The sequence below is a fragment of the Triturus cristatus genome, chromosome 9, assembly GCF_964204655.1.
Source record: "Triturus cristatus chromosome 9, aTriCri1.1, whole genome shotgun sequence".
NCBI lineage: Eukaryota > Metazoa > Chordata > Amphibia > Caudata > Salamandridae > Triturus > Triturus cristatus.
The window spans coordinates 1,218,065,187-1,218,077,285 of record NC_140592.1 but is presented as its reverse complement, the minus strand read 5'-3'; the positions used below and the strand labels follow the sequence as shown (position 1 = coordinate 1,218,077,285).

The 12,099-nt window shown below is 45.1% G+C and overlaps 1 protein-coding gene across 5 annotated transcripts in view; it reads left to right on the top strand.

The window, feature by feature from the left end:
- The window catches only part of SIPA1L1 (signal induced proliferation associated 1 like 1), an 820,039-nt gene extending 808,881 nt beyond the window's left edge, over positions 1-11,158 (top strand). For 4 of the 5 annotated variants that reach the window (XM_085627288.1, XM_085627286.1, XM_085627287.1 and 1 more), the window contains 3 exons: positions 6,271-6,385; positions 8,609-8,690; positions 10,747-11,158. In XM_085627288.1, coding sequence (XP_085483414.1) covers positions 6,271-6,385; positions 8,609-8,690; positions 10,747-10,890 — 341 coding nt within the window. In that variant the 3' untranslated portion in view covers positions 10,891-11,158. The remainder of the gene's footprint in view (positions 1-6,270; positions 6,386-8,608; positions 8,691-10,746) is intronic. The other variant, XM_085627285.1, reaches the window with a different exon arrangement.
- Positions 11,159-12,099: the final 941 nt, after the last annotated feature.

Here is a 12,099-nt window from a genome sequence, read left to right as displayed (position 1 = left end):
GAAATGCTATTTAGATGCTTTAGGTTTACTGTGAATGCGGCCGCCGAGGTACGAACAGGCAGAATAATGACCGGTGACTGTCTGCTATTGTTTTCCACACAGAGGCCGCATGGAAAGGTCTGGCGGGCCGGGCCGCAAGTGTCCTGTGGGTCATACTTTGAGTACCTAAGTCAAAGAGGATTGAGCCACAGATATTCTGTGAAAAGTGTTAGGGTTCGAGGCTCTCTTCCAGCTGCAGCTGTTCGTATTGAGCTTGGTTTAGTGTTTCATTGGAACAAAGTGTTGTCCCTCTATCTAAATTGATTTAATTTTCCTAGAAGAGCGCTTTATGTACACCAAGCAATCTTTTATAGGAAGTACAAAAATTGAGTTCAGAAACTTGCCTGGTGTGTTGAGGTTGACTGATAATACCTTGCCTGATATGTCACGGTTAACTGCTAGCATTATCTAGCCTAGTTTGTCAAGGTTAAATGTTAGTATTACCTTGTTGGTGTGTCGAGGTAAAATGCTAGCTTTACCTTGATTGGTGTGTTGAGGTTAATTGCAAGCATTACCTTACTTGGTTTGTTGAGGGTAACTGCTAGCATTACCTTGCTTCAAGACCTGGCTCTTCGACAGACCCCCCTCCTTGATAGGCTGGAACCAGCACCCCTCCCCCCTAGCGCCTTGAGACCCTCACGGATTAGTAGTCGCGCTATAACAAAATTCTGATTGATTGGTGTATTGAGGTTAGCTGCTAGCAGTACCTGGCCTGGTGTGTTGGTTAAATTTTAGCAGTAGCTTGCCTGGTGTGTTGTTATTAACTACTAGTATTACCTTGCTTGGTGTATTAAGGTTAGCTGCTAGCATTACCTGCGCTGGTGTGTGAAGGTTAACTGATTGCAGTACCCTGCCTGGTGTGTTAAGATAAACTGTAAAAGCACTCTGTGACTATTCACTGTAAATTCCTCCAATATTCATCACTGGGCGTTGTATAACTGCTGGCATGCCTACCCAAGTTGGCATGGTTACTGAGACAATCAATCAATCAAGGGTTTGTGAAGCGCACTACTCACCCGTGAGGGTCTAGAGGCGCTAGGGGTGTTGGCAGCTCCGGATCAGCCGCAGCTTCGGATCAGTCGAAGAGCCAGGTTTTGAGGTCCTTCCTGAAGGTTTGCAGGGTTGGGGAGTGTCTGATGTTCACGAGGAGCTCGTTACAGGTCTGGCTGCGATGTAGGATAAGGCTGTCCTGTCTGTTCTGGTTCTGCGGATGCAGGGTACCTCTGCCAGGGCGAGGTCGGCGGAGCGGAGGTTCCTTTTGGGTACGTGGAAGGAAACTCTCTCGTTCAGGTATTTGGGTCCGATGTTGTTGAGGGATTTGTAGGCGTGGGTGAGGAGTTTTAAGGTGACCCTCTTCTCACCGGGAAGCCAGTGGAGGTCTCGCAGGTGTTGGGTCATGTGTTCATGACGCGGGGTCCCGAGGATGAGTCTGGCGGCGGCGTTCTGGATGTTCTGGAGTCTGTGTAGTAGAGCTCTGTTGATTTCGGCGTATAAGGCGTTGCCGTAGTCCAGTCTGCTGGTTATGAGCGCTTGGGTGACTGTCTTTCTGCAGTCGGGGGAGGGATCCATTTGAGGGTCTTGCGGAGGATGCATAGGCAGTTGAAGCTGGTGGAAGCAATGGCGTTGATCTGGCGATTCATGGAGAGGGAGGAGTCTAGGATGATGCAGAGGTTTTGTGCGTGGTCCGTAGGAGTGGGAGGATTCCCGAGAGCGGAGGACCACCAGGTGTTTTCCCAGGCGGAGGTGCAGGGTCTGAGGATGAGGACCTCGGTCTTCTCTGAGTTGAGCTTCAAACAGCTGTCTTTCATCCAGGCTGCGACGTTCTTCATTCCTTCCTGGAAGCAGTCTCTGGTGTCTTCAAGTTTCATTGTGAGTGAGAGGATGAGCTGGGTGTCGTAGGCATAGGATACAATGCTGAGCCCATGCTGTCTTACGATGGCGGCGAGGGGGGCCATGTAAATGTTGATGAGCGTGGGGCTGAGTGAAGAACCCTGGGGTACTCCGCAGTCTATATCGGTGGGTTTGGAGATGAAGGGAGGGATTCTGATCCTCTGGGTTCTGCCGGCGAGAAAGGATCGGATCCAGTCGCGGGCAACTCCTTGTATCCCCGCGTCGTGAAATCTGGCTGCGAGTGGGAAACGGTTTCGAAGGCTGCGGGGAGGTCTAGAAGGATGAGAGCCGCGGTGTGACCCTGGTGAAGTAGCATGCGGATGTCATCAGTGGCGGGGAGGAGGGTGGTCTCGGTGCTGTGGTTGCTGCGGAATACAGACTGGGAGGCGCCAAGGATGGAGTGCTCTTCGATGAAGTTGGTCAGCTGGGCGTTCCCGAGTCTCTCTGTGAGTTTGGCCGCGAAAGGGAGGAGAGAGATCGACCGGTAGTTTTTCAGGTCAGTTGGGTCGGCCGTGGGTTTCTTGAGGAGTGGTTTAACCTCTGCCCGCTTCCAGTCCTCTGGGAAGATGCCGGACATGAAGGATGCGTTGATGGTCAGTCTAAGTTCGGATGCGATGGCGGCCCTGAGGAATATGTGCGGTGAGCAGGGGTCCGTTGTGGCTTCTGAGCGGGTTTTCTTCATGGTAGCGGTGATGTGTTCGACGGTGGCGGGATTCCAGGTCATGATGGTTGGCTTATCGGCGGCGTATCGGGGAAAGGTGGTGTCCTACGTCCATTCGCTGAAGTTGTCATAGAGGGCCTTGATCTACAGATGGAAGTAAGAGCTGAGCTCGTAGCAGAGTTCCTGGTAGGGTGTGATGTCCGTGGCTTCGCTGGGGGGTTTTAGTGAACTGCTGAATGACGTTGAACAGTTCCTTGGTGTTGGTCGCGGTGCTCTGAACTTTGTCTCTAATGAAGGTCCGTTTGGTGGTATTCCTTTGGGCTCTCCTGTGATTGTTCCATGCTTCTGTGGTTTTCAGTTTTCACCAGGTTTTCTCTAGGCGTCTGCAAGTGCGTTTGGCTTCATGTAGTTCAGTGGTGAACCAGGCGGCTTTCAGAGGGCGTTGTTTGGCAGGGTGGCGGAGGGGTGCGAGTTTGTTGGCGCAGCGGCAGATCCAGCGGTGAGGTTCTGTGGATGCGGAGTTGGTGTCAGTTGTGGCACTGGGGAGGTGGGGGTAGCTTGGAGGAGGGTGGTGATGAGGAGTTCCTCCGTGACCTTGCTCCAGCTCCTTCATGGCGGTTGCGGTGCGGGCTTGGGTGCGGTGGTGGTGTTGAAGGTGAAGTGGACACAGTGGTGGTCTGTCCAGAGGGGCTGGGTGGTGTGGCTGAAACGGATGTTTGTTCCTCCCGCGAAGATTGGGTCGAGGGTATGTCCAGCTCTGTGTGTGGGCGTTTTGACAAGCTGCTTAAGTCCGAGGTTATTGAGTAGAGTGATGGAGTCTCGGTCATTGCAGTTGTCGAGGTGGAAGTTCAGGTCCCCGAGTAGAATATCGTCCGTGGAGGTGATTGCGTGGGGTGCGGCGAGCTCGGCGATGTTGGTTGCGGACGGGGTGCGAGGTCCCGGCGGTCTGTAGATGAGGGTGCCGCGTAGCCTGGTCCTGGTCTGGATCTGAAATTTGTTACTGTTCATAAAATGTAGATTTGTACACATGGGAACTCTCTGCACAGTGAGGGAATGGAATTCCAGGCAGACCAAAAATCCTAATTGCAGGTTATGCCGAAGAGAAATAGATGTCATTGTTGATCATCTGCCTTTTAGGGTAAATCAGATTATCTACAGTTGCACTTTATTTTGTAGAAACTTGAACTGATCACGATGACATTTCAGGAGCACTGATTTGTTGGAAAGTTTTACACACACATCATCAGCGCCGACGCTTGCAATGATAATGCACGCATAGGCACTCTTGGGGTCTGTTAAGAAACACTTTAATTCATCGCTGGTATTTATATGCGAGTTCCATCCTCACATTCTACACAGCACCCGTCTTAAGTGTTCGGCACCAACCTGCTTTTTGGTGGAAGTGGAGCTTGGATATATATATTAGATGTGTTGCATAAATATCAATTTATTTTAAAAGATTTTTTTGTTCAATTCAATGAATTATTTATATAGTTGGTTGGAAAACTATGAATACATTTTTAAAATTTGAAAGCATAAACGGCTTTTATGTCCAAAACCTTGTCTGACACGCTTGGTGTTGTCTTAGCACTGCTGTAGTATCAGAATGCATACATTTGAAGGGACTGATACCCACATTGCCTGGGGTGGTTCAGGTGCACCATTATCGTTGAGCCCAGGGAGTGTTCTCCCATCCAGTGCATCACCATGTCTTTAACCACTTTCATACACAGGGCTTTTACCACATGATACAGTTCACTTTCAAGAGAATCCCTGTGTAGTTCGGCTTACTTAGCCACATCTTTCCCTACTACCTTTCTCACCTCCAGTGCTGTGAGGGTGGTCACAGAGGTCAGAAAATAAATACAGTGACACCAGGAAGCCACAGGCCATCCTACAACAGGTTCTGTAGCGATCTGCGAGTCCCACCTGCATTTATATACTGCAGCCAAGGGTAAAATGGAAACAACCTAAAGCAGGGGGCAGAAATGCCTGAATCTGTGAGACAGCGCACACAATCACAAGATACGATAAAGGTATAAGATATAAGGGGTAAGACTAGTTGTTTTTCCACCATAACAAGAAAAAAGAGGCTGCCACTTGCCCCAAGATCACCTGGAGTTTCTGCATGTCTGTGGCAGGCTGTAGAAGGGCATGTTAGTAGACAGTAGAGGGTGAGCCTTACACAGAGGTAATGTTGGTTTCTGAGAGATGTAAGCTTGAGACCTAATGTAAACCTGTACATCCTGAAGATTGCCTCATTTGGCACAGAAATACCCTAGAAAGAAGGAAAGCAAAATTACACTGCCAAAGTGATTGGGGAATGTACACAACCTCAAAGAATGAAGGCTGCATAATAAGGTGCAAAATCTGTCCTTCAGCTCAAGACATTATACCAAACGACCACAACTACCTTCTTACTAATCACCTCAGCTAGAGACGGAGCAGCAGTGCTGGTGATCTTCTGTAATTGAGATGGAATCTAATTCCATGGCTCTTAATTTAGTATCCAGACAGCACCTTCGAGCAGCTACTCCTTGAGGGTTGGTGAGCCATACAATCTAATGGCAAGTCTACAAATGTTTTGGCAACGTGCATTTTCGTCAGCTGGCCATTTGTCTTGGCTCTGTTGCTCCATTGCTAAGACAGTTTGGGGGAAATGTCAAAAACAGTATTAAGGGAGGTACGCCCAGTGATTCCCTTATGCCTTCTGTAAACACTGTCCCTTTGCAATGCTGTAGGAATCTCTAGCGCCTGGTTGGCAAATATGTTTTAGCAACTCACAAACCAGAATCTGACGAAAACATGATATGATGTGGTGTAGTTCTGGGATGTGTTGACAATGACCAACAACCCTCAACTGTGGTTACTAGCCTTACTTTCCCTGTGATCTAAATGTCCAAGCATATTAATGGAAGATCTGGGTACGTGCTGCCCCTACAGTCTGTTTTTTATGAGCTGAAATATTTGGTCTCAATATTGAAAATAGGAAAATCCTCAAATTGATCACTTATTCTAGAGAGAGTACTCTACAATTTAAGGTCATAATCAAACTATCATATGTAATGGGAAAACACTCAAGTCTTCATTAATAGTACATTGTATGCCTATGTTGATTTAGCTTTCTACGCTGCTGTCTTGTCGCTATTGTTGATTCATTATGATACTTGGATTTCCTGATCAGTGTCTTCATAGCTAGGTTTAACAAGCATTGCCAGTACCAATTGGTCCGTCATTAAAGGAACGTTGTATGGGGATGTGAAGCATTACAAGTAGATAGCAAGGGAATGTATTTGTATTGGTGTGGTAACTAAGAACTGATTAATAATATTGGTGTAGGGTAGAAGGTCTGGTGACAAGTACGCTGTCAAGCCAGTCCGAATAATACCACGTCGGTAATGACTGCCCCCTTTATCTGTGCTGCTGTCAGAGAAAAACGCCATGAATTATCTAGTTATCTAATACAATTTAAGAGCATTACAGTGTTGTCTGTGACCCTAAAAGTTCATTAATTCTCTGGCGACAGCTGTGCAGTCCAGCCACACCATAACAATCTCATTTTGTGTAATTTTAGGTATTCTTAAGAGAGTTTGGAACAGTTAATTTGAAACCTAGATGCATTTCTGTCATTGTTCAGTTTTTTTATTTAACAATGATTCACTTTTGTGTCTTTCCTTCAGTCCAACGTGCCACATTCTTTTCTGCTTCTGGTGAAAAACACAGACCAGGGAGTGCACCTTCTGTGAGCGATCAGTCAGAAGGACAACATGCCTCGCAAGCCAGGCCTTATTTAAGGTATGGACTAACGTTTTTGTGGTGTAACCTGCTATTCTGCAACAAATTGGTCTTTACTTCCCTCTGCTTAAACGCATGACAAATTCAGCTTCTGCTAATCCTTGGTGACATATTTTCTTTGTCAAGCAAAGACGCACTTAGAAGGTAAGCTTTGGCTAGCAGGAATGATTAGAATAATCCAGCACACGCTGGTGTGGGGGAGACAAGTCAGTTTTGGTTAGTCAGCTGAATGTTTTGTGATTTCTGGTTAGCTTACGTGACGGGTAGGTGGAAGACGGATGTGAGCAGGTTGCCATCTTCTGCTGAGTAGCTATGAGGCAGTGTGGGTATTTAGTTTGGCCAACTAAGGTGAATGTTGCGAATGAAAAAAGGTGTATAGAAAACAAAGTAATAATGCTCTCTGTGTATGTAATGTACACGGGCAACAAAAGCAGGTCCAGGTCGGAACTTTGAGGAACACTAACAAGTGGCAATCATAGACGTCCCACCATAGCACGAAAGAGCTGGTTCATGCAGTAAACATGAAAATACTATGCAATAATATCATCACAAATGTTACATACAAGCACACCCATTGGTTCCACACACATCTCTCCTCTCCACATAAACTAGAAGATGTGCCTAAAAGTAACATGATCAGCCCCTTCCATGGTGATGTACATAGGATAGCCCTAATCCCAAAAGGGCCAATAGTAACAACAGACAGTTAATCACAACACAACCAATGACAGATGGTCTCAAGCACAAAGTGAAAAACTATGATGCAAGTATGTCTGACTGGGCAGTCTCACAGAAAGTATATAATTTTAATCATGGCTTCCTTTAAACGAAGTCAGTAATTAGAAATTGAGAACCAATTTGACCCAGTGTAAAGACGAAGAGCCAAGGTTTAAGGACAAGTTCAGTGACAAGTAAACTATAAAATTGAGGTAAGGCAAACATTGGGAGCAGACTTGTTGCTACCAGAGATACTGCTGTGTGCATTAGCAACAATGTGGGTCCACCAATTAGGATTAGACAGAACTCTCCATGAAGGAAACCAAACAGGCTGCTATATTCAGTATTCATCCCAGCGCTTCTGGTTCAGCCACACAACCCCCAAAATCAGGACAGTTCAATAACAGACACAGACCTACAAATACTTTACTGTAGAGTCTGCAGTGGACAATGTGTTAAAGATTTGCCAGGATTAAAAAAGGACAGACATCACTATCTCATCAAATACTGGTTAGATGGATCGAGCCCCAGCTGCTGTGTGCAGAGATGAGATGTGCCTCCCTAGTTGGGAGAAAAATATTAGAAATCTAATTTGTTTCAACGAAGAATTGCTAGAGTTGCTAATCCTCCATGCTGAAGTTGCTGATAAAAAGGGCTCTTCATACCTCATGTGAGGATACCAGATTGGGTGATGATTGCTTGAGAGGTCAAGGTGTCTTTCTGATTGTGAGGGAAAAAAAAGTTCTTCAGAGCATGTTGGGTAGATTTTCGGAAGGATAGAAATCCTGATTATGGCACGCCTCATACCTTGCCTTATGGCCACTGTAATTTATGCATGCAGCTTTGACTAAAAATGCAATGATATTTACAAAGTATTTAGGAAGTGAGTGCAAGGGACGAAAAAAAAATTAAGAACGGTTACCTTTGCTGATGAATTGATGCCAGAAAACTGGTCACGTGAAAAGAAATGTATTTCCTCAGTCTGGCCTGCGACCTTTCAGCAGGTGGATGCCAACTTTGAACATGATTCACAAAGGTAAACTTACACTTTTTTGAAAGTTTGATTGTTTGCTATTCACAAGTGTGGAGTCTCCACACATAAAAAGATAGGACAGTCCTATTGTTTTATGTGGGGAGACGATACACTCGTAAAGATACTACTTGTAAATCCCTTTATGAATAGCAAACAATCACAACCTTCCTCATAAGTATAAGTTTGCCTTTTTGAACCAGGCCCCATATTGGTTACTTTGATTTTTTTATATTACCAAATCAGATTCACTTTTGAATTTGGTGGAGTTCAAATCTGCCACCTTCCCAGGTTATAAAGGCTGATTGAAGGGTTAGTTCCTGCCTGCCTAGCAACGAATGCTTACCAGAACTCTTTTATAGCACACATTGTCATCCGCAACATGAATTGCAAAAACAAATTAACCTTGGACCCACATTCTTCATTACGGTTTGTTAAACCCTTCGATCAACGCTTCCTTTTCTCTTTTTTTGTAGTAAGGAATCTCCTACCAGCCTTGCCACAAAAGTTGACCAGTTGGAGAGTATGCTGAAGCTACTGCAATATGATCTCAAGAAGGTAAACAACATACACATAATCTGTGGCATGATCAGTAAATAGAGCGATTCTAGCCGTCGTTTATCTGACGTGTGCCATTCGTAACTAGAGCACATATTGTTTAAGTAAGTACATTATTGTAACAAACTCTTTTGGGCATACAGGACACCATCCCAAATAATAAGTGGAGAAGCAGTCCTATGGTTTGACAAATCTTTCATCCTAAAACATAATGTGCACAGAGCACTCTCCACTGTCACTATCCTAATATGTCCTCTCTGTGACCTTGTTGACCTGCCGCAAATTGTTGCTATACTATGGTTGTTGCCTGATATTTAGATGTCATTTAAAGTAAGTGTGGATTACGGTAAACATATACTAATGGCTTGAAATTAAAGCACTGTTTCTAACCTTACTGACTCAAAAATATTCCTGTGAGGAATGTGAATTACTTCTTCGTTTTCCAAGTCGTCGCTTTACTCAAATAGTGAAATGATCTCCTTTCTGGGCGTGAGCCTGTGCATACTCTACAGTGTCTGAGAATCGGCCAGAATGCCCCAGTAGGAATTTATAATGCATGGGATTCTGCAATTCCAGTATAAAAAAACAGTTTCTAATTTCTTTAAGTATGTCTCTTAGAAAGAGCCTAACGTCTACTACTGTTTCCAAATCTGATGGCTCATTGCTGTAACATAGCAACAGTCGATAACAAAACTGGCTCCCCGCTGTTGTGATGTCATCAAGGTATTCCAGGCCAGGCTGGGAAAGGTGTTGGGGGGAGGTTGGTCAAGGACTGCGGGTAAGGTATTTTTCAGTTTTTATTCTCCTTTCAGTGTGAAAATAACAGGGCTGGTGGGGGAGGGGGACAGAGATTCGTATCCGTTAAATGTTGGTGCTCGAGTTCTTACCTACAATTCAGAGTAACTGCAAAGCCGTTGCTCGGAGCTTTCTGACGGCACCCACGAGAGAGGAGTGCAGCTCATTAAACGGGAGGATTTTTTAAAAGTGTTTGTGTCCCAGGTACACGTGCAACTTCTCTTGCTATTTCACTTTTTGTATGGACGGCACTTCTGACGTTTGCAGCATTGAAGTCAGAGCCTGGCTCTTTTTAGAACAAGTCTGTGCAGTTTGGCTTGAAGGAGCGCTGGATCAGTTAATCAGCCTGTCCGAGTGCTACCTTCCCTGCTACGGATCAGAATGAGGTGCACTGTCAGCTAGTTTTGAAGAATGATCGTTCATTTCCGAATGCACTGGCATTTCGAAAAAGCCTAGGACTTGCAGGTTTCCGGTCATCCCAGTCCTAGGTTTTTCGAAATGCCACCCTAGTGTGTATTTTCCTTCTTTGGGCAGTGTGGACACCCGTAGGATTGCCGTAGTCTTGGCTTGTACTGGTTGCAGACAAGCTTTTCACTCAGTGAGGGCTCCGTGTCCTCTTTGTACCAAGGAATCCTCAACTTTGGTGCGCCTCGTTTTTAGGTCTCGCCTGACCCAGCGCATGCGCTGGTCTGGCGAGACTTATTGAGAGGGCTCCAAAAAGTGCTATCAGGCCAGCCTAGAGCTACAGTGCATGTGAGCGGGCGCGCGCGCCGCGCTTTACCGCGATTACTTTCACTTTCACGGCCGCTTTGATGTTTGATCGCGATTGCGATCACTTTCACTTTAGCGGCCGCACTGCCGATTGGCATAGCCAATAGGTCTCGCTTTTGGGACCTTATAAGTATTTAGTTATGCACCTGTTGCATGGCTAAACACTTATAAGGTCCCAAAGGCGAGACCTATTGGCTATGCCAATGCTTGTTTATTGTTGCCACAGTGCAGTGAGAAAAGGAGACCGTTTAGGGGAGAACGTTTTGTACGCGTGTAGTAAGGTCTTCCAGTCCAAATTCTTCGCAGTTGGAAATTTGCTCCCTAAAGTGGGGTTTGATTTTCTTTAAGAAATACAGAATGCGGGGGATTTTTAATTTCAGTATAGTTAAAGCTTATGGGAAAATACTCTTGCTGATCGAGTCTGTACTATGGTCCGAAGAACTCTTGCAGTTTTTTCAATCCCTTTTTTTTTGTTTTACCCTTCCTCTAGGAAAAGGAAGATAAAGCCAATCTCCAAGCTGAGGTTCAACAACTGCGAGAAGACAACCTGCGGCTGCAGGAGGAGTCGCAGAACGCCTCCGCCAAGCTGAAGAAATTTACAGAATGGGTTTTCAACACCATTGATATGAACTGAGACTATGGATTTCCACTCAAAGGGAAAGGAAAGCCGGAAAACCTGCTATAAATAGCTCTCTGGTCATAGCTTTAATTCCACCATGACCATCAACGAAAAACGTTTCCAAGGCAGATCCCGTTTTCATACTTCTGGTGACCCCGTTTACATAGGCACAGCACACACATCCAGAGCACGCGCACAGCGGGCTTGCCGTTTTGTAGAAAAGGGAAAAAACTAAAAATATAAAAAACGAAAGAGACGTCAAATAAAAACATGAGTTCTAAAATGTGAATGTCTTTTTTGCACATATTTCTAAGTTATGTATAATGTATGAAGAATGGCACAGAATCCCTCCAGCCATTTCTGTTGACTCCGGTTCAACCCCTTCCAGTCTGCTCCAGGCAGTCTACGTTTCTATGCTTCTTTTGAGCATCGTTAATTGGGAAATGAAAACTCTGTCGCAACTGGGAGTTTTGTTTTGTGCTGCTTATTTCAGTGTTTTCAAGGACAGGCTAATCATGCAGAAATGACGAGGCGTTGTGCGCTTACGCAGCAGTGAAAGCTGCCTCTGAAATATTGAGTCTGCAGTCCCTCGTTAACATACATTTGACTGAAACAAATATATATGTTTTCAGATGATCTAGTAAAATCAGATGTGTGGATGGTGTAGTACATGGCTACGAAACATTATTGTGGACAAGTCAATCATTTATTATGAACTTATTTTTGGATTTATTATCAGTGCAACTGTGGGACTGTGCGAAACACAATACATACAAATGTTCCCCAACTAACTGCATTACTTAAAAGTTGTTTTATGTAGCAAAATCACACAATTTGGGTGGTACAGCATTTTTTATCCTAATAGAGCAGATTTTTAATATTCTACCTTGAAAGTCACACGGTCTTCTGTATCATTTAATGTGCTGGCAATTATCGAATGGGCCAAGCTTGCACCAGCATTGGTTATGTGGAATGTCAATCAAACAGGAATCATCTTCCACAGTCAACCAGCTCATCCGGGGAAAAGGGTTGGAAGGCAATGGCGTCAAACTCTTGACCGTAACCTGCTTTCGGCTCCAAATTACTGGTTTGTCGACCACAATTGAAATTTACCGTCCTTGCTCTTTTCCATTTCTTTTCACCCCATCAGTGTAGGTATGATAAAAACAACCCTTTCGGCCCTCTCTTCCACTGGTGGTGGTGTACTTTTTCTATGACTTGTTC